The 25,361-nt window shown below is 38.4% G+C and overlaps 1 protein-coding gene across 2 annotated transcripts; it reads left to right on the top strand.

The window, feature by feature from the left end:
- Nucleotides 1–511: 511 nt before the first annotated feature.
- Nucleotides 512–25,270, top strand: LOC308253332 (general transcription factor IIH subunit 2). Of its 2 annotated transcripts, none has more exons than XM_080678711.1 (16): nucleotides 512–576; nucleotides 3,097–3,184; nucleotides 5,034–5,111; nucleotides 5,441–5,477; nucleotides 5,662–5,748; nucleotides 6,540–6,590; nucleotides 7,919–7,973; nucleotides 10,206–10,311; nucleotides 11,996–12,086; nucleotides 12,250–12,337; nucleotides 12,802–12,909; nucleotides 16,042–16,105; nucleotides 18,420–18,523; nucleotides 20,449–20,551; nucleotides 23,117–23,156; nucleotides 24,874–25,270. In XM_080678711.1, exons 2-16 carry the CDS (start codon nucleotides 3,129–3,131, stop codon nucleotides 24,991–24,993), a joined length of 1,188 nt encoding a protein of 395 aa, XP_080534837.1. In that variant the 5' UTR covers nucleotides 512–576; nucleotides 3,097–3,128; the 3' UTR covers nucleotides 24,994–25,270. The 2 variants fall into 2 exon arrangements, with proteins under 2 accessions (XP_080534837.1, XP_080534838.1); XM_080678712.1 differs by lacking the exon at nucleotides 512–576 and adding an exon at nucleotides 1,099–1,195 and having other exon boundaries at nucleotides 24,874–25,171.
- The last annotated feature ends 91 nt before the right edge of the window (nucleotides 25,271–25,361 follow it).

Raw genomic sequence — 25,361 nt, 5'->3', positions numbered from 1 at the left:
CTTCATTCTACTCTCTGCCACTATCACCATTTGATCGAGTATTTTTTCTTGACAACTGTCTCCATAGAAGCAAACCCATGAAGCCAAGGATTTCTGTCCGTTTTTCATTGCTGTGTACTCAGTGGTGAGAACTGCATCAGGCCCAAAGTTAGTGTTCAATAAAACATTGGTTACGTGAACACCGAGAGCTGCAGAGGCGTCCCAGAAAACTTGCGCAGTAAGGTCCTGGTTTAGCTGCTGCCGTTCTTCATGCCGACCCTTAGAAATAAAACAGTCATGCTCCTCAGTCCCGGATCGATAGCTATCGGGACTCCAACCTTGCAAGATGGGATGATGCTTTTGTCGCCTCTTCGTTAGCTGGAAGCGGGGACAGTAGGTCGCTCCCCGCACTGGAAATCAGCTGGGGGAAGCCGCGGCCCCGGAACATCAGGTTCCCACCACCTGCGCTTGAACCATTCGGAACCTTTCTGCCACGCCTCCGCGTGCGGCGGAAGGACTTCGGGGCGCCCTTAGAGCGGATTGGGCGGAGCTTCCAGACAGAGCGGCTTCCGGGCAGAGCAGCGTCGGGCGGGACCGGTGAGTCCACGGGTGGAGGCCCGCGCAGAGCCGAGGCGTGGGCCGGCTGCCTGGGGAGGCTGGCGGCGAGAAGGGCCTTCACTCCCCGGGCCGGAGGCTGAATGCCCTGACCGGCGTCCCGGGGAATGAGGATGTGAGGGAGTGTGCGGAAGAGGAGGGCAGTTCTGTGTGGGAGCTGCGGGGAAACGTCTGGGGAATGTCCCTACTGCAGAGCGCGAGTTTTGGGAATTGTGATCCTGGGTTCGAGTTTGCGACCTGCCTCCAGCCATGTGGCCTCGAGAGAGTTACGAGCCATTGATCCTCGAGTTCCACACCTGAAAAACAGGACAGTGATCACCCGTGCCTGTCTCACAGCGCCGGCTAGGATCAGGTCTGATAGGATCAGGTCTGAGGACAAGCTTCATGAGTTGGGTGTTTGGTGCAGACCTCAGTTGTTTGCAGGTAGCATTCTGATCTCCTGTGACAGGAAGCACACCAACAGGCTTACGCTGGGCTTTTCTGGGCTTGGATTCCCAGGAAACAGATTAGTGATATTTTAAGAAGATGGAATATTAGGAAGTTAGTTACAGGAGTTAAATGTCCTAGGGCTCACCAAGTACATCTTTCTCCAGGATGCATTGTAAGCATCCAACTTCCCTTCGAACGTCTGCAGTTATGGGGAGCTTCATACCTGTCCCATGCCTGAAATTTCCCGTCGCAGGCAGCTCTAATGAAAACAAACGTACTTGTATGCAGTGAGCCAGAAGTGTTCCCACTTGCAGTTTCTACTCACTTTGTTTCTGAACTTTCAGAAAATTCAGTATCAAATTAAAAGTAAAATGCATTTTGATGTGATGGATGCCAGTAGCCACTTTTTAAAGAATTTGAGTTTAAAAACATTGAAAACACTTGCTTGGAGAATCAAAATGTTCAATTTATTCACTGAATGTTATGTTACTACACATCATTAAACCTGCAAGGGCATCAACATAGTTAGCTGTCGAAATAGTACAGAAGTTAGAATTAAATCATCTTTACTTCAAGATGTTAAAGTGGATCACCAGATTTCCTGAAACAAGAGTCTCTTTCAGTGCCATAGAGTGGTTAATTCAGTGAGAGACTTGGAGCTTTAGTAAATAATACCTAATTATTATAGGTGCCACAGAAAACAGTGATGCCATAAAAACAGTGTACAACTTGTCAATAAATTTTAATTCCAGAAGTCCATTTATAGGTCAGTTCTTCAAATTCTTAAATATCTGTTTTAGAAACAATAATATAAAAGGAGCGTAAGGTCTTGGTTACGGTCCTCATCATAAAAATTTATCTTTGACTCTGCCAGCGATGGGATTTGTTTTGTCCTTAATGTCTTGGCACTTAGGATTCCTTTGAGCCTTCATTTATGCACAAAGGAGGCTGAGAATGAGAGTGTGGGGTAGGGAGGGAGATTTCTTTGAAGGTGTGGATGTGGTGTGTTGTTTATTACTTGGTTATGGTTAATAGGTTCCCCCTACTACCTGTTTTGTCCTTGATTATTAAAGAAATGAAGGTTCGTATTGAAAATACAGAAATGAATAAAGAAGCAAAAAAACCAATCACCCTTAATCCAGTCATACAGGTGAAACCTATTCATTAAATTACTAAATTTTCCTTTTAATAGTTGAGATCTGTGTAGGTTTAATAGAGTGTCATTTTTTGAATTATGAGCCATAAACATTTATCATTTATAAATAATAAATAATAAATATCATTTAAAAACTTGATTATGAAACGATTCACACATACACAAAGATGGAGGGGTAGTACAATAAATCACCATATCCATCACTCAGCTATAATAATCATTAGTTGTAGCTAATCTTGCTTTATCTACACCTGTACCCACTTCTCTCTCTTTTTTTTTTAAAATAAATCTTTATTGTTCAGATTATTACAGGTGTTCCTCTGTTTTTTCCCCCATAGCTCCCCTCCACCTGATTCCCCACCCCACCCCATGCCCTTACCCCCCGCCACTGTCTTCATCCATAGGTGTAAGATTTTTGTCCAGTCTCTTCCCGAACCCCTCACACCCCCTCCCCGCTGAGAATTGTCAGTCCACTCCCTTTCTATGTCCCTGATTCTATTATATTCACCAGTCCATTCTGTTCTTCAGATTTTTTATTCACTTGATTTTTAGATTCACTTGTTGGTAGGCTGTACCCACTTCTCATAATCCATGGTACTGTCCTATGACACATCTATAATGCATTTTTGTTTTTTTTTAATTATAAAAGATACTTTCATTGGTGCCGTATTTGTGTGTAAATATTTTTAGTCTTTCTTGGGGATGGGAAAAAGTTCCATGAGGATTTTGTAAAGTATGTTCACCCAACAACAATTATTGAATAAATTCAACAATATAAGATGACCTTGCATTCTGATTTTTTTTACTTTGTATGTTTACTTCCCCCTCTTTACTTTTCAAATTTAATTGTATAAAAAATGTCACTCAACAACAAAACAAATATTTTAAGGAAATTTACAGTGTAATGATTTTTATAGGATATTGAATAATATAATACATTTTTGAAAAAATGGATGAAGAACCTGAAAGAACTAAGCGATGGGAAGGAGGCTATGAAAGAACATGGTGAGTAGAGCATTATTACAATGTCTCGTCTTTTAGACATTTTAAAAGAATGTATTTTTATTGAGTTTTAGAGAAAGAGGAGGGGAGAGGGATAAAGAGGTAGAAACATCGATGAGAGAGGAAGTCATTGATTGGCTGCCTCCTACACGGCCCCCACTGGAATCAAGCTCACAACCCGGGCATGTGCCTTGACTAGGAATCGAACCGGCAACCTCTTAGTTCCTGGGTTGACTCTCAACTGATGAGCCACACCAGCCAGGCATCTTTTAGACATATTTTTACAACTTAATTAAAGTATATTTTACAAATGTTAAAGTTGAGCTGTTTCCAGTGTGTAACTGAGTGATTTTTAGAAAATTGGCTCAGTTGTGCATTTATCACCACAAATCAGTTTTAGAACATTAGAAAATTTTTAGAGAGAGAGACATCGGTTTGTTGCTCCACTCATTTATGCATTCATTAGTTGTTTCTTTTATATGCCCTGACCGGGGATCGAATGCAACCTAGTAATACTGGGATAACGCTCCAACCAACTGAGCTACCTGTCAGGTCCTAGAGCAGTGGTTCTCAACCTTCCTAATGCCGCGACCCTTTAATACAGTTCCTCATGTTGTGGTGACCCCCAATCATAAAATTATTTTCGTTGCTACTTCATAACTGTAATTTTGCTACTGTTAGGAATCGTAATGTAAATATCTGTGTTTTCCGATGGTCTTAGGCGAGGCAACCCCTGTGAAAGGGTCGTTTGACCCCCAAAGGGGTCACGACCCACAGGTTGAGAATCGCTGTCCTAGAACATTTTTACCACCCCAGTAAGATCCCTCCTGCCCACTTACAATTAATTCAATTTATACCTCTAGCCCTAGCCAACCACTAATCTACGTTCTGTCTCTATAGATTTGCCCTTTCTGGACATTTCATGTAAATGTAATAATATAATAGGTGGTCATTTGTGTCTGGCTTCCTTTTATTTAACATACTGTTTTTCCTACTAGGCCAGTAGTTCAGGTGGTTAGAGTGTTGTCCTGATATGCCAAGGTTGTTGGTTTTTTTGTTGTTTGTTTATTTTTGTTAATCCGAGGATATTTTTTTCCATTGATTTTTTTTTTTTTTTTTTTAGAGAGAGAATGGAAGGAAGGGAGGGGGTGTGGGGAGAGAGAGAGAGAGAGAGAGAGAGAGAGAGAGAGAGAGAGAGAGAAAGGAAACATTGATGTGAGAGAGATACATCGATTGATTGCTTCCTGCACATACCCTAACCAGGGCCTGGGATTGATCCTACAACCCAGGTACGTGCCCTTCCTTGACAGGGAATGCACCCCTTGACCCTTCAGTGTATGGACCAATGCTCTAACCACTGAATACACCGGCCAGGGCAAGGTTGTAGGTTTGTTCTTGGGTCAGGGCACAAACAAGAAGCAACCAATGAATGCATAAATATGTGGAACAACAAATAAATGTTTCTCTCCCTCTTCCTTCTTCCCTCTCATCCTCCTTCCCTTCTTCCCTTCCCTTTTTCTCTCCCTCCCTCCTTCCCTTCCTTCCTCCCTTTCTTCCCCTCTCTCTCTAAAATCAATTTTTTAAAAATGCTATTTTCAAGGTTCATTCATGTAGCATATATCAATAACTCATTCTTTTTTATTGGAGAATAGTATTCTATTCTATTGTTATACCATATTTTTATTCATCCATTCATCAGTCAATAGACATTTAGATTGCTTACAATTTTGGCTGTTATGAATAATGCACCAGTGAACATTTACATACAGATCTTTATATGGACATGTTTTCATTTCTATTGGGTTAATAAATTTTTAGCTTATCTTTTTAAACAAGTAATTACTGCTTATAGGGAGATTCTTAAAGAAGATGAGTCAGGATCACTTAAAGCTACAATAGAAGACATTCTCTTCAAAGCAAAGAGAAAAAGGTATGTAAACTTTTTTGTAGGTATGTTACAAAAGCTAAAGTAGATTTCTTTAAGCTTTTCTGTGCACCTATACCCACTCCTCAGTACTTAATTTCACCGGTGTTTCAAGGAATCTGACCTGTAACCTGAACAGGGGGAAGGAACCAGCAACCTAGTACCTCAGCAGGGAAATGGGTCTTTAGGGACTATCCAGAATACCTATAATTATGTGGCTTCCATAAGTTAATAATTTACTTTTTACTGAATAGATGCAGGCTAGTTGAAGCATTGTATTGATTTTGGGGGGCAGTATATGGTAGTCCATTAAAATGTTTGCATAATTTTAACAGAGTATTTGAGCACCATGGACAAGTTCGACTTGGAATGGTATGTTATTTTTTTCTTTTACTGGTACAGAACTATTTTGGGGTTAAAAAGCATTCTGGCTTGATAGAATAAACAACCCTTTTAAAACATATTAAAAAATATATAGACTATGTGAGTACTATATATATTTTTACTTCTTGGTCAAAAAGTATTTGAAAACTGTCCTTTGTATTTTTTTTTGTAGATGCGCCATCTTTATGTGGTAGTAGATGGATCAAGAACAATGGAAGACCAAGATTTAAAGCCGAATAGACTGACATGTACTTTAAAGGTAAAAGAAAATTTTTTACATACAATCTTTTTTTTCTTTTGAGTTAATACAAACTATAGCTATGTAGAAGTGCTACCAGATCATTTAGAAAATGATACACTAAGATAGCTAATTATAGTAGTCCCCCCTTATCCTCAGTTTTAGTTACCACAGTCAACCACACTATGAAAATATTAATTAAAAAACTCCAGAGAAAAAAGTTCATATGTTTTATTTACTTAATCCTCACCTGAGGATATATTTGTATTGATTTTAGAGAGAAAGGAAAGGAGGGAAAGAGAGAAAGACATGGATGTGAGAGAGAAACATCAGTTGGTTGTCTCCTGTATGCGTGCCCCCCAGCCAGGGATTGAACCTGTTACCTTTTTGGAGTATGGGACAATGCTATAACCAAGTCACTGGTCAGAGCTAAATTTTATCATTTTTTAAAATATATTTTATTGATTTTTTTACAGAGAGAAAGGGAGAGGAATAGAGAGGTAGAAACATCGATGAGAGAGAAACATTGATCAGCTGCCTTCTGCACACCTCCTACTGGGGATGTGCCCGCAACCAAGGTACATGCCCTTGAACGGAATCAAACCTGGGACCTTTCAGTCCACAGGCCGATGCTCTATGCACTGAGCCAAAGCAGCCAGGGCTCATTTTTTATTTAATATTTTTACTACTGAACATTTTTTGAAAATCTAATAACTTAAAAATCATGCTTGATAAATAGGTTTCCCAAAATATGTTCCCTGTGGTTGTTATTTTGCTCTTACCTGGTATTTCCTTTTGTTTTATTTGAACAGTTGTTGGAATACTTCGTAGAGGAATATTTTGATCAAAATCCTATTAGTCAGGTATGTAAATAAGTGATGGAATTCAGAATTAGATTCCTGATATTACTGCCAAATAGAATTTGTTTTTTAAAACATTGGGCATCTGGACAGAAACCAAGATGGCAGCATAGGTAAATACCTAAACTACTGCCTCACACAACAATTTCAAAACTACAACTAAAGGACAAAATAGACATCATCCAGAACCATAGGAAGGCTGGCTGAGTGGAAATTCTACAACTAGAAGGAAAGAGAAAAACACACTGAGACTCACAGGAGCTGCGGAAGGCAGAGGTACGGAGACAGGCGCACGCAGAGAGGGCTGGCAACTGAGTATGTGGCTGGCTTCCTCAATCGGGAGGGAGACAAAAGCTCCCAACTGCTCTGAACTCCAATTCCGGGCGAGACTCTGGGGACCCAGACTCATACGGGGCAAAACTCGAGGGCAGCTTTCTCTCAGAGGTGCTTGCAGCGATTACAGTGGGACACTGAGTCCCAAGGGTCTCTTAGGGCCGGGCTGACGGGACCAATGCTGTGTGCTCCGCCCTGAGATCCCGCCCCACGAAGCCATAGCTGTTTGCTCCGCCCTGAGACTCTGCCCCATCCAAGCTGAGCCCAGAGGCTTTTGCATATGAATGACCTGGTCCTTTGAATTCTGAACTTACCTAACAAACTGCAGCTGAGTCAGAGAGACCCAGAACATCCAAAAGAAGGCCCAAGACCCTGCAGCAGCTTGCATTGCTTCACATCTGGGCCTCATCTGGGCACCTCCAAAACCCAAACAAAGAAGAGAAATCTGCAAATCTCTCCGTAGCTCCTGCTAGGTGGCCTCAGGCAGAGGCTAAATTAGCACCTCCTTGGAGATCCAAGAGCCAGTGTACCCAGGGGTCAGAGTGGGACCATTCAGATTACAACTCCTCAGATCCATAAGGGACACACTCAGGGGGCAGACTCAGCACCAAAGCCCCACTGAAGCAAGTCTTGCCTCAAAAGGGTGTCTCCAGCACAGAAGTTCTCCCAGCATAGATACAACTGACCCTCACAGCCAATTGGCCTGGAGGTCAATTCCTCCCAGTGATACCAACAACAATCAAGGCTTAACTACAACAAGACTGTGCACACAGCCCACAAAGGGGTGCACCAAGAGTGTCCACCTCAGGTAACTGGGGAGGCTGAGCCACTGGGCCCTATAGGACACCTAGCACACAAAGCCACTCTTATCAACTCAGGGAAGCAGCCAAAATGCAGAGACAAACAGGTCACAAATGAAAGAAATGGAGGAAAGCTAACGACTGGATATAGAGTTCAAAAAGTAATTTGTTAATAATCCCTTTTGTTTTTATTTTTAGATTGGAATTATTGTGACAAAGAGTAAAAGAGCTGAAAAACTGACAGAACTCTCAGGTATGCATAAAATTACCTTTACAGGACTCAAGGATTTGGCTTTATTTACTCAGCCTTGTAAACCTATTCAAAAGGTTGCCTAGTAAGTAAAATTAGGCCTTCCTGTATGTTCTCTATTACATTTGGTATCAAAGATGAACTGTGTGTGTGTGTGTGTGTGTGTGTGTATCTTTATTTATTTTTTTAATCCTTACCTAAGGATATGTTTTTTTTTAATTGGTTTGAGAGAGAGACATTGGTTGTTTCCTCACCAGAGATTGAACCCACAACCTGGGTATGTTCCAGGGCTAAGATGAACTGTTTTATTTATTTATTTAAAGTATATTTTTATTGATTTCAGAGAGGAAGGGAGAGGGAAAGGGAGATAGAAACATCAATGATGAGAGAGAATCATTGATCAGTAGCCTCCTGCACGCCCCACACTGGGGATCGAACCCACAACACAGGCATGTGCCTTGACCAGGAATCGAACCATCATAGGTCGATGCTCAACCACTGAGCCACATTGGCCACACGGTGAGTTTTTATTATCATTATTTAATATGAAGACAGTGTTAAAATAGGAGAAAATGTCTGAAGAATACTATATTTCATTGAATCTCAGATTTCATCATTTGTGAGATACCATCAAGAAGAAAACACCGCTCAGCTGGAGTGGCTCCATTGTTTGAGTATCGTCCTGTGCACTGAAAGGTTGCCAATTTAATTCCTGGTCAGGGCATATACCTGGGTTGTGGGTTTGATCTCCAGTGAGGGCATGTAAGGAAGGCAACTAATTGATGTTTCTCTCTCACATCAATGTTTCTCTCTTTCTCTCTCCTTTCTTCTCTCTAAGCATGTCCTCTGGTGAGGATTAAAAAAAAAGAAGGAAACACTAGCAATTAAACTTTGACACAAGGTCAATGATATGTGACTTGTTCATATCAGCTTCTTAATGATTTAATGTGTTTGTCAACCATTCTAAAGAATTTGGCAATTTGTGCTCCCTTTATTTGTATTACTTGGCTTGAGATGGAGAATTTTTTCATTGATGTTATTTCCATAACGGAAGATAACACAGCTTTGTCTATTTGTGGAAATCCTCCTTAAGTTTTTTGTTTTTTTTTTAAATATATTTTATTGATATTTTACAGAGAGGAAGGGAGAGGGATAGAGAGCTAGAAACATCGATGAGAGAGAAACATCGATCAGCTGCCTCCTGCACACCTCCCACTGGGGATGTGCCCGCAACCAAGGTACATGCCCTTGACCGGAATCGAACCCGGGACCCTTCAGTCCGCAGGCCGACGCTCTATCCGCTGAGCCAAACCGGTTTCGGCCCTCCTTAAGTTTTATAAAGCTCTTGGGGTTTTCCCCTGAAGAAAAATGTAGAATTGCAGACATTCTTCTATCAATGAATTTTTGCTTCATTAGTAACAAATTTACACCTCACTGCTCTGTGCCATGTTGTTCTACATAAAGATTTAACCTTTTGTATTATTAACCTTTCTAAAAAACACTTTAAATCACAGTTAAAGTTGATATGAATAGCACAATCAATTTACATAATGCAGTTGAAGCAACAACACTTCGATAGCCATTCATAGGTTTCCACATGCTGCGTGGCTGCCCGTGATGGTATGACAATCATGATTTCAGAGGTATTAAAATGTGAACATATATTAGTCTTAAAAGTGATGAAATAGGGAAATAGTAAAAGTAAAAAGTTATGCACTCTAGGTTAATATTATTTAAAACGTGTGCTAATAGGTAAAAAGCGATTTGTACATTTTTTGAATAACATCAAGTTCAGCATCATTTCATTATAGCAGTGATGAGATGCTGTAGGAGCTTAACTCTTGTTTATATCAATTAGTAAAGTCGGTCTCATTTTACATTGTTTCGTTTAAAGTCATAGAACCTATTGATGACGTTAGTGTGGACTTACTGTATTTTTAGTGTGAAGTGAGACTTTATATATCATGTCTCATAAATGCAAGTTGCTAAAAACATAAATTGAAAGGATTCTGTTCTTTAACATAAATATGAAAATTTTGGGAGAGACATAAATTCCATAATGTATAAATAGAGTTTTATTAAAATTAACAGGGGATACACTTTGTTAAGTATATGATTGTCTAACAACTATGCTGTTCACCTGAAACTAATGCAAAATAATATTGAATGTAAACTGTAACTAAAATAAATAAAATTAAAAATAAATGAAAGTAAATTATTCCATTTCTATTTTAGGAAACCCTAGAAAACACATAACATCTTTGAAGAAAGCTGTAGATATGACCTGCCATGGAGAGCCATCTCTTTATAACTCCTTAAACATGGCTATGCAAACTCTAAAGTTAGTGTTTTATATTTATTACATATTTGATCTCAAAGTGTTTTGAAAAAGTTGTTGAAACGATAATATGTTAATATGTATCTCTATAAACCCAGCTATAATGAAATCATTAAGAGAAATATGTAATGTCATTTATGATGTTTAGTGTGGTGTTAATTTTTATTTTATATTTCAGTTGGTGAGGTTTTAGAAAAATATAATTAAAATTGTAGCAACATTAGTATTACAAAAGAAATATGTTGTTGAAAAATTATTTTATTGAAAATTGATTGTATATGGAATTTACTGTGGTATAATAATTTGAGTTTGTTGTATATTTATTGCCTTTTATTAGCTTACTAGAGGCCCGGTGCACAGATCTGTGCACCAGTGGGGTCCCTTGGACTGGTCTGCGGGGATCAGGTCGAATCCGGCTCTCTGACATCCCCTGAGGGATCCTGGATTGCTAGAGGGCACGGGCCTCTAGTATGCATATAAAACCTTTGGTTAATCTCTTCCCACCCTCCCCCGTTCCCCCTTCCCTCTGAAATTCATCAGTCCGTTCCATGTTTCCATGCCCGTGGTTTCCGCTCTTGCGTTGAATGTCTGCCCCTGGTGGTCAGTGCACGTCATAGCTACCAGTCAGCTGGTCGAACATTTCGCTGGTTGGCCAGTCGCTTAGGCTTTTATATATATAGATTTTGTAATCTGTAAATTAATAGCACTCTTTTCCAACAAGTTCAACTATATGGAATATAACTTAGACCAAAGAGGAAGTATTCAGTATAATTAAAGCTCATATATTTTGTCCCTGGCTAATCTGTCCTGACTCAGGTTTTTATACCTTTATATAATAGATATTTTTCTAGTTTCAAAGTAGATAAGAAGGTAATATGTGTAATAAAGGTAGGCACCATAGCAGCATCCACAAGTGAAAGCTAAGAGCCTAATATGGAAGATATAAGCAAGTATGCTATAAATAACTGATAAAATTGCTCCTAAAAGCATAGAGATCTCTATTTAGTATAGGGGATAACTGCTTATCACATCTTAAAAGTCCATAAGCCATCATTTAATTAAATGGTATACAAAAATTAATGTTTATTATGATAATTATGACTGAATCACCCTGAACTTTAATAAAGAAGTACATTACTGGCCGAAACCGGTTTGGCTCAGTGGATAGAGCGTCGGCCTGCGGACTGAAAGGTCCCGGGTTCGATTCCGGTCAAGGGCATGTACCTTGGTTGCGGGCACATCCTCAGTGGGAGGTGTGCAGGAGGCAGCTGATCGATGTTTCTCTCTCATCGATGTTTCTAGCTCTCTATCCCTCTCCCTTCCTCTCTGTGAAATATCAATAAAATATATTTAAAAAAAGAAGTACATTACTGTTGTCAAGCCACATATATACACCTTAAAATTGATCCATATGGTATTATTGTACTTTCTAATGTACCCTTTAGATTTTGTATGAAACAAATATACTGGAATATAAGATTCATGATGTCAAGAACCTTTGTCAGTCTTGTTTATCTCTCTATCCCCAGAACTTAAAATAATTTTCAATTCCTTTCTTTGCAGTGTTGAAACAAATGAGATATTCTGTAGTCTAAATTTATAAACCATGAATACTGTCCTTTTTGGGTAAACTTTTCATTAGTGTAATTTGTTGTACCTAATTGGATTGTATTTTATCTTTCTTTAGACACATGCCTGGGCATACAAGTAGAGAAGTCCTAATCATCTTTAGCAGCCTCACAACTTGTGATCCATCTAATATCTATGACCTAATCAAGGTAGATACAATAATTTTATAATCACAACCAAAATTACAACTCTAAAGAAAATTCTGTAATTTATTACAAGTTTTCAGAGCATTTTGTTTATTTTTCAAACATTAATTGTTCAATGCTTTTTTTTCTTCCCCCAAAACCATCCATTTCCTTGGATTTTATGAAGACCCTAAAGACAGCTAAAATTAGAGTGTCTGTTATTGGATTGTCTGCAGAGGTTCGGGTTTGCACTGTACTTGCTCGTGAAACTGGTGGTATATATCTAGAATCTTCAATATTTACTCATAATTACTATGTAAGAAGTAACAAGCTATTACTTAAATTAGGATGTTTTAGCCTGTTTTTAAGCTTTAATTAAACAGTTCATGTCCTGAAGTCCAAAATATGGGTAGTCATTTTAAATATATCATTGATTCTGTTGATATCTCAAAATGCAAGGAATTTTCAGACATTATGTCAGTGTGCAGAGGCAGTATAACTCTTGAAAAGCTAGAAATTTCATTAGATGTAATACTTTGTAAAGATCTTATAACTTGACTTTAATTAAATTGTAATTATAATTATTCCTAGAGAAGACAAGTAAAGATATTATTTAAATAAGATTTTTGAAAAATGATAATTTAACTTAAATGTTTTTGTAGAAATACATAGAAATTATATAATTCATTGTTCTCTCTGGAAAGCAGATTTTATTTTATTTTGCTTTTTATCTTGTTAGGCACATACCATGTTATTTTAGATGAAAGCCATTACAAAGAATTGCTAACACATCATGTTAGTCCTCCTCCTGCTAGCTCAAGTTCAGAGTGCTCACTGATTCGTATGGGTAAGTGTTTATTTTAAAATAGACATTTAACACATATATATTTTTTGGCTTAAACTAGACTTTCTATTTTCATTTGCACAAGTTATTTTAACATTTAAGATTTTTTAAACTCAAATGTTTTATAATTAGAAAAAATTATGCTGTTGAAGCAATTTTGGAAAATAGATATAAAAAGAAAATTAAAACCATTTGTAGTCCTATCACTCAGAGAACACTACTGGCTTTCTTTTATTGTTATGGTGTGAAATGTATAAAGACACTGCACTTATAGAAAAATTCTTATATAAGGAAATTTAACAAATAAGCTACAAAACCCTCATTACTGTTTTTTTTTTTTAAATAAATCTTTATTCAGATTATTACAATTGTTTCTCCTTTTTCCCCCCATAGCTCCCCTCCACCCAGTTCCCACCCCACCATCTGCCCTTAACTCCCCCACACTGTCCTCATCCATAGGTGTATGATTTTTGTCCAGTCTCTTCCTGAACCCCCCATACCCCTTTCCCCCTGAGAATTATCAGTCCTCTCCCTTTCTATGTCCCTGATTCTATTATATTCACCAGATTATTCTGTTCCTCAGGTTTTTAATTCACTTGATTTTTAGGTTCACTTGTTGATAGATATGTATTTGTTGTTCATAATTTTTATCTTTACTTTTTTCTTCTTCCTCTTCTTTAAGAATACCTTTCAGCATTTCATATAATACTGGTTTGGTGGTGATGAACTCCTTTAGCTTTTTCTTATCTTTGAAGCTCTTTATCTGACCTTCAGTTCTGAATGATAGCTTTGCTGGGTAGAGTAGTCTTGGTTGTAGGTTCTTGCTATTCATCACATTGAAAATTTCTTGCCACTCCCGTCTGGCCTGCATAGTTTCTGTTGAAAAGTCAGCTGACAGTCGTATGGGTGCTCCCTTGTAGGTAATTAACTGTTTTTCTCTTGCTGCTTTTAATATTCTCTCTTTGTCTTTTGCTCTTGGCATTTTAATTATGATGTGTCTTGGTGTGGTCCTCTTTGGATTCCTTTTGTTTGGGGTTCTGTGTGCTTCCTGAACTTGTAAGTCTATTTCTTTCACCAGGTAGGGAAAGTTTTCTGTCATTATTTCTTCCAATAGGTTTTCAGTATCTTGCTCTCTCTCTTGTTCTGGCACCCCAAAAATTCGGATGTTGGTATGCTTAAAGTTGTCCCAGAGTCTTCTTACACTATCTTCAACTTTTTGGATTTTTTTTTTGCTTTTTGCTTTTTCAGTTGAGTGTTTTTTGCTTCTTTGTATTTCAATTCTTTGACTTGATTCTTGTGTTCCTCTAGTCTGTTTTTGGGTCTCTGTATAATATTTTTTATTTTAGTCAGTATATGTTTAATTTCTAGTTGGTCCATTTTCATATCTTTGAGGGTCTCATTATATTTATCGGCCTTTTCTAGGATATTCTTGAAAAGCCTTATAACCGTGGTTTTGAATTCTATATCCAGTCGTTTGTTTTCCTCCATTTCTTTCGTTGTGATCTGTTTCTTTGACACCACATTTTCACTGCTTCCCTGAGTTGGTAGGCTAGATTTGTGTGCTAGGTTTCCTATATGGCCCAGTGGGTCGGCCTCCCCAGTTAACCTGAGGTGGACACTCTTGGTGCACCCCTTTGTGGACTGTGTGTACAACCTTGTTGTAATAAGTCTTGATTGTTGTTGGTATCACTGGGAGGAATTGACCTCCAGGCCAGTTGGCTGTAAGGATCAGCTGTGTCTATGCTGGGAGAAGTTTGGTGCTGGAGACAGCCTTATAGGATTAGACTTGCCAAATTGCAATAGCCTCTGTGCTCAGCTTGGATGGAGTGGAGTCTCAGGGCAGAGCAGACAGTCTTGGCTTCCCGTCAGCCTTGCCCTTGCGCGCACGCGCGCACCTTCAGACCTCTGCCTTCCCCGGCTCCCAAGTCTCCGCCCGAGAGTCCAGTCTCCCCCCACAAGAGCGTGGGTCCCCAGGGGCTCGCCTGGAACTGGGGTCCAGTGCAGTCAGAACTGGGGCTCAGTGCAGTCAGGAGCCTCTGACTCCCTTCCACTAGGGAAAGCCTGTGGCAACCTCCGCTGCCTTTGTGCGCACTGGCACGCGCGCGCCTTCAGACTTCTGCCTTCCCCGGCTCCCGAGTCTCCGCCCGAGCGTCCAGACTCCCCCCGTATGAGCGTGGGTCCCCAGGGGCTCGCCCGGAACTGGGGTTCAGTGCAGTCAGAACTGGGGTTCAGTGCGGTCGGGGGCTTCCTTCCCCCTTCCGCCAGAGAAAGTCAGCCAGGCTCTCAGCCGCCCTTCCTCTCTGCGCGCACAAAGACCCTTGGTCGTACCTCCAATTCTCTGTGAGCTTTTCTCTTTCCTTCTAGTTGTAGAATTTTCACTCAGCCAGGTTTCCTGTGGTTCTGGATGGTGTCCGTTCTGTCTTTTAGTTGTAGTTTTGAAATTGTTGTGTGAGGCAGCATTTTAGGTGTTTACCCATGCCACCATCTTGGTTTCTCTCATTCCAAAATTTTAAACAGAGACATATATTTTTATATAAAGTCAAAGTAGATTAAGCAATTGATTCCTCTATTGTGTCAGAAACTATTTAAAAATTACATTTTCTTCTTAAAAAGCGGAATGTGTTGTTATTAAATTAGAAAATATAGATATGGCCGAAACCGGTTTGGCTCAGTGGATAGAGCGTCGGCCTGCGGACTAAAGGGTCCCGGGTTCGATTCCGGTCAAGGGCACGTGCCTTGGTTGCGGGCACATCCCCAGTGGGGGGTGTGCAGGAGGCAGCTGATGGATGTTTCTCTCTCATCGATGTTTCTAGCTCTCTATCCCTCTTCCTTCCTCTCTGTAAAATATCAATAAAATATATTTAAAAAAAAAAAAAAGAAAGAAAATATAGATATGAACTTGAGAATCTGAGGCCATATGTGTGGACAGATCTTTTTCCCATTTCCTCCACTTTAATTTTTCTTGTAAACTGGAATTACAGTCAGTTTGACCACGCGTATTAAACATACCTAAAGGCAGGAAAGAGAACTTTTGTACAACTTTTTGGTCTTTGTGGTAGGAACATTTTTAGTTTCTGGTCCTAGAATTTTGTTATTTGCTTGGAAAAAGGAAGTAATACATTTTCTTCTATGAAGGATTTCCTCAGCATACCGTTGCTTCTCTGTCTGATCAAGATGCAAAGCCCTCTTTCAGCATGGTGTAAGTAAAAACCTGAAGCTGTCAGTGATGATGTTTTTATAGTTTTAATTCCCGTTATAAGTTACAACTGAAAAAGATGGGCTTGAAATTTAATGGCTTTTGTAAAAGATTACATTCTATATAGCTGTAAAAAGGAGTGAGAACTATCTCTGTATACTCCTATGCAGTAATATTTAGGATATATTACTAAGTAAAACAAGGTAGAGAAAAGTGTACAGTATGCTACCAGTTATCTAAGAAGAGGGAGGAAATTAGAGTAGATATACATACTTGCTTATCCTATCTAATAAAAGAGTAATATGCAGATTGACCATCACTCCAACACACAAGATGGCTTCCCCCATGTGGTCAAAGATCCTGCCCCCATGTGGTCAAAGATCCTGCCCCCATGTGGACACAAGATGGCCGCCACAAGATGGCCAGCAAGGGAGGGCAGTTGGGAGGGACCAGGCCTGCAAGGGAGGGCAGTTGGGGGTGATCAAGCCTGCAGGGGAGGGCAGTTAGGGGTGACCAGGCCGGCAGAGGAGGGAAGTTGGGGGTGACTGGGCCTGCAGGGAAGGGCATTTGGGGGGGGGACCCAGGTCTGCAGTGGAGAGCAGTTGGGGGGGACCAGGCCTGCAAGGGAGGGCAGTTAGGCATCAATCAGGCTGGCAGGGGAGTGGTTAGGGGGTGATCATGCTGGCAGGCAGAAGCGGTTCAGGGCAATCAGGAAGGCAGGCAGGCGAGTATTTGGGAGCCAGCAGTCCTGGATTGTGAGAGGGATGTCCAACTGCTCGTTTAGGCCCGATCCCACCAGGATCAGGCCTAAACGGGCAGTTGGACATCCCTCAAGGGGTCCCAGATTGGAGAGGGTGCAGGCTGGGCTGAGGGACATCCCCCCATGCACGAATTTCGTGCACTGGGCCTCTAGTATTAATAATAAAAATAGTAATGGAATTCAAAAGGGAAAACTAAAAAATGTTTACCTAGGTGTGTGAAGAAAGGCAAAGAGATCATAGACTTTTCTGAGTATATCTTGTCTTAACTTTGGAGCTTTACATTTTACATAATTGTAAAACTACGAGTAAATTTAAGAAACTAATTTTTAAATATTACAAAAAAGACTGCTGTCTCCAGCTATAATGGTGTAACAGGGACTGGATTTACCCTCTTGCCTCCTGCCAGAAAACCAGAGAAAATATATAAAACAACAGTTTTCAGATATTGGAAACATGTAGTACAGATAAGAATCCCTAATAGAAGGGAAACAAAAGATAATGGGCCCTATGATTGCAGTTTACTGTCTAGAGAGAATTTCCATGCTGCAGTATAGGGAAGGAAAACCCCCCAGAGCCAGGAGGTCTTGCTCAGTTGAAGAAACCAAGTTCACAGTTTGGGGAGGCTGAAATGGCTGTTATTTTGTAGGACAGAATACTAGAGAGTAAAGAGCTTCACACAGCTCTCAAGATCTATAGGGACTTCCCCATGAGTCACGGTGAGCAAATTTCTGGGGCTATGGGAAGAGCCAGTGGACAGGAGCAGGCAGGACAATCCCTAGAGCTCACACGGGGCAGGGAGTAGTTTATGTCCCCACCAATCAGTTTGGAGAGACCTCTTAACATAATAAGCATTGAACAGAGTCCACAGTAATGGAACCAAATTAACAGTAGACTAACAGCTGCTCTGGGCAGCCTAACAAACTTAAAAGCAAGTCTTGAACAGATCAAACTATTCCAAGTTACTTAGGTATATTTCAGAAAAAGCCTACCAAATTTAAGGGAATACAAAAAAGTGCACCACCCCAAAGCAAAATTCACAATGTCTGGCAGCCAGTCAGAAATTACCAGGCATACAAAGAAGTCAGAAAATACCCATAATAAGGGGGGAAAAAATCATAGAATGGAAACATATCCAGAAATAACACAATTGACAGAATTAGTAAACGAAGTGTTAAAAGATAGGTAGATAAGTATGTATGTATGTATGTGTATATTCCATATGTTCAGGAAAGTAGAGAAGAACATGAGCATGATAAGAGACATGGAAGATAGGGGGGAAAAACCCCAATTCAGATTTCTAGAGATGAAAAATACAGTTTTAAGATGAAAAATTTAACAGCAAATTAGTCACTGAAGAAGACAAGATTAGTAAATTCAAAGACATTAATGGAAACTATTCAAAACAAAAATGCAGACAGGAAAAAAACCCAAAGTGAACATAAGTGAGCTATGAAACAACTTCAAGATTTTAAAATCAAGGTAGCATACTTCCTTTTGCTCTAACTTTTCACATCTTTATATATCATGTTTTTAAGGTACTGTTTTTCTCCCCACAGGCATTTGGATAGCAATACTGAGCCAGGACTTACATTAGGAGGCTATTTCTGCCCACAATGTCGGGCAAAGTATTGTGAGCTTCCTGTTGAATGTAAAATCTGTGGTAAGAAACCAACTATTTATTAATTCAGCAAATTAATTTTTAATAACCTCTCACCTATATTGCTATTAAAATAGATGTAAATATTAAGCTCTGCCTCTGTTTCTAGATTTAATGTGAGAAGAGAAATAAATTACTTTTTTATTTTATTTATTTATTTTTTTAGATTATTTTTTGTTGAAAGTAGTACTTATGTCCCCTTCCCCACCCTCCCTGCCCCCATTGACCTCTTCTGGCCCTCTGCTCACTCCCCACCCCCGTTCCCCCGGACTTTACCACTTTATTGTCTGTGTCCATGGGTTATGCATATATGCATACAAGGTCTTTGGGTGATCTCTTCCCACCTACCCACCCACCCTCCCCTTCCCTCTGAGATTCCATAGTCTGTCTTTGCCTGAGGATATTTTTTTAAATTGATTTGAGAGAGAGAGAGAGGAAGGGCAGGGAGAGAGAGAAGCATGACCTACTGTATGCCCAACTGGGAGGGAACCCACCACCTAGGTATGTGCCCTGACCCAGGAATTGAACCCACAACCTTTTTGGTGTACGGGACAATGCTCCAACCAACTGAGCCACCTGGCTGGGCTAGAGTACTTTTTATTGAGTGCCCAGTACTCCATTTCTAAGAACAAACATGGCATTCCAGAAGAGTTTCCTGATTCTCTTTCTGAACAAAGCATATTCTTTTTTATTTATTTTTATTTTTTAATTTTAATTTTTTAAAATTTCTTTATTGATTAAGGTATTGCATATATGTCCTTATCCCCCCATTGCCCCCGCCACCCCCCCACTCATGCCCTCACCCCCCTGTTGTCTGTGTCCATTGGTTAGGCTTATATGCATGCATACAAGTCCTTTGGTTGATTTCTCCCCCTTACCCCCACCCTCCCCTACCTTCCCTCTGAGGTTTGACGGTCTGATCGATGCTTCTCTGTCTCTGGATCTGTTTTTGTTCATCAGTTTATGTTGTTCATTATAATCCACAAATGAGTGAGATCATGTGATATTTAACTTTCTATGACTGACTTATTGATTGGCTGCCTCCTGCACGTCCCCTACTGGGGATCAAGCCCACAACCCAGGCATGTGCCCTTGACCAAAATCGAACCCGGGACCCTTCAGTCCGCAGGCTGATGCTCTATCCACTGAGCCAAACCAGCTAGGGCAAGATCCTTCCTTTTTACAGCAGCGTAGTACTCCATTGTGTAGATGTACCACAGTTTTTTATTCCACTCATCTGCTGATGGGCATTTAGGCTGTTTCCAAATCTTAGCTATGGTGAATTCTGCTGCTATGAACATAGGGGTGCATATGTTCTTTTTGATTGGTTTTCAGGTTTCTTGGGATATATTCCTAGAAAAGGGATCAGTGGGTCAAATGGGAGTTCCATTTTTAGTTTTTTGAGGAAACTCCATTCTGTTCTCCACAGCGGCTGTACCAGTCTGCATTCCCACCAGCAGTGCACAAGGGTTCCTTTTTCTCCGCATCCTCGCCAGCACTTGCCGTTTGTTGATTTTTTGATGATAGCCATTCTGACAGGTGTGAGATGGTACCTCATTGTTGTTTTGATTTGCACAAAGCATATTCTGTAAAGGAAATGCAGCAAGTCTGATAGACATTTTTGCATCTCTTAACTTCATAAATATATGTAAGAAGAATGAGGAATTAAATTAATAGAATTGTAGAATTTTATTTTATTTATAAATGATCAAATAGGCAAAGAGAGATCACACACTTAGTGACAGAACTAAGACTCCATCTATTCTGGAATCTCCTTTTATGGCTACAGGTAAACTGAAGAAATGAATAGTTGCAATTGAAAAAAAAACACACTTGAAAATACTTAGCCTCAGTTATATCATTTGACAGTTCAGCCATTGTCTTTATGAGGTTTGGGCTATTAATATGTCTCTCTGCTGTCATGTCAGGTCTTACTTTGGTGTCTGCTCCCCATTTGGCACGGTCTTATCATCATTTATTTCCTTTGGATGCTTTTCAAGAAATTCCCCTAGAAGAACATAATGGCGAAAGGTATATGCATTTTGATTAATTTATGTTATAAGGTAATGTTTGAATACATTGTTACTACATTTTAGTTAAATTAACCTGGGCAAAATTATTTCTAACTTTAAAAAACAAGATATAATGCCTTGGTTATGACTGAAATGACTCATTAAATAGATCTGGATCTCCAGAAGTCTATTAGTTTCCCTAAACCCATCTATGTGGTATACTAGTAGACCAGCTCTCCAAAAAGAACAAAGGAAAAAGCCCTGATTTTTAGCATTTGCTAATTTCCATGGTATAAAACTGGAGAATTTATCCAGAAGGTCTAATGTCAGAATAATATGAAAATAAAGAAAAGATCAAATGAAGAGTAGAAGATAAATAGTTCAAGGGCATTTTCTACTATTAAAGGACAAAACTTTCTGGATTGAAAGGACTATTGAAGGAAAACACCCACACTAAAGTATATAATTGTGAAATTTCAGCATATGAAGCAAAATACAAAATCTAAACATTGCTGGAAAAGAAAAATTAGGTCACATAATCTGGAATTAAAAATATTTGGCTTCTCATCAGTAACATTGGATGCTGACAAGGAACAATTTCTTTCAAAATGTATAGTGAAAACTATTACCAACCTAAGTTATATATCCAGTCAAGATATCAATTAAATGTAGGTAGAATAAAGGCATTTTTAGACTTGTAAGGTCTCAAAAAGAGATTTTCTGAGGTAGTTGTAGAAGAGATGCTTCAAAGGAACTGGGAATGAATGAAAGAGAATAGGAATATCTAATTCAACATTGGCTAAGGAAAAGCCTACGATGATGATAAAGGGAAACCCCAGAGTGTCTTTTGTGTGTCATGTGGAGAATGATCAGTCCAGTTTGGAGAAGGTCAAAATGTTCCAGGAGAAATGTTACCAAGAGGACAAAAGCTATATAATTCCTGATGTGGTTGCACATAATGAGAGGATCTTAGTATTCTCAGGGAAAGGTTGGGGCTAAGGTAATGGTAATTCCAAAGAAAACTAAACTTGTGAATAACTATAATAATTAACTAGGAAAAAATGTTTTTAAATGATTTTTAAAATATATGTTTTTATTGATTTTAGAGAGAGGAAGGGAGAGAGAGAAACGTCGATCCGCTGCCTCCTGCATGCCCCCTACAGGGATTGAGCCCATAACCCAGGCATGTGGCCTGACCAGAAATGGAATCAGCGATCTCTTGGTGCATGAGATCATGCTCAACCAACTGAACCACACTGGTTAGGGTGAGGAAAAAATGTTTTAAAGAGAGGAAAAGTTATATTACACGTCTCAACTGAATGTTTATATAGTCATAATAAACTAAATATTTAATATTGTTCTACCTAAGATGATTTAACTACATAGAATTGAGAATGACATTAGTTATACATGTACATGCTGTTGGTTCAAGAGAGTTAAAAGAGAATTAAATTCTCATCTTCCGTAGTAAGAGATTCATAGCTAATGTCTATGAAAGTAAGTTTATGTACTTTCTAAATATTAAGTATTGTACAAGAAATATTATAAGTTTTCAGTAGATTATTGAAGAGCAAACTCCTATCAGGTTATTCCTCAGAAGTATAATAGGCAGAGATAAAATGGAGCACAATAGTTTAAACATTTGTTTGTCATTCTGCATTCTAATTTTGCTACAAAGATATTGTAGTACTTTAAACAAAGAGATAGCACTATAAACATAGGTAACTATCAGACAAAAGTTTTGAAGGTGTTTGCTCTGGGGAACTGGAAATGAAGTGTGGGGTGGATAGGCAGGGAACTGTTATTTTTTTTTGTAATAAGTTTTGAGAATCATTAACTCTAAATCATTCCTTGAAAATTAAGCCTGTAAGCATCTATTATATGTAATAAATTAACTCCTTTCCTATTTATCTAGAATTGTACCAGCTGTCTATATCTTTGGGAGGGGTGAAAAATAGTCACTTAAATCATTTTCTGTAGGGTTTAATTCCCTTGTATAATCCCAATTGAGAAAGCATTTTATGTTTAACCTTGATGAGAATAAAAGTACTTTTTTTTTTTTTTTTTTTTTTTTTTTTTTTGCTGCCTTTAAAATATAACATTTATTGCTTAGATGATTTGGTACAGAACAGCTTTTCTTCTCATTTTGAACTTGGAAATTCTATACAGATGAATACAAAGAGGAACAAAAGTACCAAAACCAAACTTATGATTCTGTTCACGTGGCATAAACCACTTTTATAGATAACATGTTGCAGTAATTTTTAAGTTCCCTTTAGAAAACATGAAATCTACATATTTATATTGCCTCCTGTTTAATGCATGGGCTGAAATCACTAGGATCAACTTCCTTCTTGAAGAAAAGTAAATTTTTTTTAAAGTACGATTTTGGGCTGACTGTTAGATGACTGGATTTACCATGGAATTTCTTAAATTACTGGTATTCTTAACTCTTTCTTGTAAAAGTCGTGTGTAAATTAATTGTAAGTAAGATTACTTACTAATTAAAAATTTTGTTAATGAGCTTTTGCTGAACTATTTTAATGAGTTAATTCTAAACAAAATGATTCTTAAACTTTTTCAGATTTTGTTATGGATGTCAGGGGGAATTGAAAGACCAACATGTAAGTTTATGTACTTTCTAAATATTAAGTATTGTACAAGAAATATTATAAGTTTTCAGTAGATTATTGAAGAGCAAACTCCTATCAGGTTATTCCTCAGAAGTATAATAGGCAGAGATAAAATGGAGCACAATAGTTTAAACATTTGTTTGTCATTCTGCATTCTAATTTTGCTACAAAGATATTGTAGTACTTTAAACTGTCTTCAGTTTGCAAGCTAAACTGCATTTAGTTTGGAAATAGTAAATATTTTTTCTCTGTATTGTGCTTTAAGCGCTATCATAACACATTTTGAAGTGAAGTTACCACTTAAGATGGCCACAGATCAAAGGTTATTCCCCCATTTTGCCAATAAGAAAATATTTTTAAATTTTTTGAAAGGGGCCAATTTGAATGTATAAACTTATATAAAGACACAAGTAAGATAGATAATTGTCTAGTTTTAATTTTTTATTAATTTAGTTGCTTGTTCGTATTTAAAACTATGCATTATCTATATATATAAAAGGCTAATATGCAAAGTGTCCCCTCGGGAGTTCAATCACTCGCTATGACGTACTCTGACCACCAGGGGGTGGCTTGGAATGAAAGCCCTGATTGGCCCTGATCGCTGGCCAGGCCTAGGGACCCTACCCGTGCAAGAATTGTGTGCACCGGGCCTCTAGTAAACTATATAAAATGTTAGTGGGAACGATTGTTTGTTTATTCTACTGTCACATTTCATCAAACAATTTTATTAAGTTTTACATGCCTCTTTGATGTCAGTAGCTTCATCCTCACTGGACTCACTTTTGAATTGTTCATTTGCTTTTAAATACATTTTTCTTGATTTCAAAGAAGAAGGGAGAGGGTTCAGAGATAGAAACATCAGTGATGAAATCACTGATCAGCTGGCAAGCCCCCTACCTGGGGATCGAGCCCAACCTGGGCATGTGCCCTTGACTGGAATCAAATCTGGGACCCTTCAGTCCACAGACGGATGCTCTTACCCACTGAGCCAAACCAGCTAGGGCATATTTGACAGTTTTACTTCTATGTTGTTTAAGATTTAATGATTTTTGAATCTGTGTATAATACTGCTCTGGAGTTTTACCCAGGCAAATAATTTACTAATTAATACTAATAGAACAATGAGTTTTTTCTTTTTATTTGTCTCACATGTGTCTTTTGCCATATTCTTTAGTGGTTTAAAAGGGTAATGTAACTTTTGCAATTGTGAGGTCATTACCGAAGGAATAACTAAATCTGTGTTATATTGTTGTGCTTCTCCTTTTTTAAAAAATTTTACTTTATTTTATTTTTTCATCATCATTTATCCTCCCCTTACCCTCTTTCACCTCCACTCTCCACCCCCATAGTGCTTCTCTTTTTAATTGAACCAGTCAGATGATCTCTCTAAGCATTCAAAACTAGTGCTAATTTCAAGCTTGTGTCTTCCCCAAATAGTTACTTAAAATGGAATAATTGAAAGTGTCCCATAATAGAAGGGACTTTAGGTCTCAAAGACAAAGTTATTTCTTCGTTTCTAAGGAAATATTTTTGGAAAAAAATAGTCATCTTAGATTTGAGAACATATAATACATTGGAAGAAATAATGTAGATGGGGAAAAATTGATAAGAGCTATAAAAGAGCAAAGCACTTTTAGTGTCTTCTAGGTATGCTCTGCTTATGTTTAGAAACTGCTTTTTAAATTTACTTTTCTTCTTTTCACTGCAGGTCTATCATTGCACTGTGTGCCAAAATGTGTTCTGTGTGGACTGTGATGTTTTTGTTCATGACTCTCTCCACTGTTGTCCTGGCTGTATTCATAATATTCCAACTCCTTCAGGTATTTGATTCCAGCATATAGTACACATTGTATGTGTTAAAAAGAAACTTGCAACTGTAAATAAAATAATTCTTTAGAAGAAGCTCCAATTAAAACATGAAAAGCAGTTCAAAAGGAAAATCTGACTTAAGAAACTTTGCTAAGAAAATGTAATATTTTATTAAATTTTAAAATTTGTGTCCTGCCACAGAAATCCCTGGAATTCAATAGTAGTTCTTTTAGTTAATCTTGTTTTCTATTATTTTGAGTTATAATGTTTTCTTTTTTTAAAATAATTCTTTATTGGTGAAAGTATTACATATGTCCCCTTCCCCCCATTGAGTTACATTATTATATTTATAATTTATAATTTTCAGTGATTTAGTTTTATTGATTT

Source organism: Plecotus auritus (genome assembly GCF_963455305.1).
Source record: "Plecotus auritus genome assembly, chromosome: 7".
NCBI lineage: Eukaryota > Metazoa > Chordata > Mammalia > Chiroptera > Vespertilionidae > Plecotus > Plecotus auritus.
The sequence above is the reverse complement of the archived record's forward strand: the minus strand, read 5'-3'. Positions and strand labels throughout refer to the sequence as shown.

Bases quoted from the DNA above. Each gene is read 5' to 3' on its own strand.
- LOC308253332 (XM_080678711.1), top strand. From the start codon at position 3,129: ATGGATGAAGAACCTGAAAGAACTAAGCGATGGGAAGGAGGCTATGAA. The intron at 3,185-5,033 runs GTGAGTAGAGCA...TACTGCTTATAG, and splicing joins GGAGGCTATGAAAGAACATG to GGAGATTCTTAAAGAAGATG. The intron at 5,112-5,440 runs GTATGTAAACTT...TAATTTTAACAG, and splicing joins TTCAAAGCAAAGAGAAAAAG to AGTATTTGAGCACCATGGAC.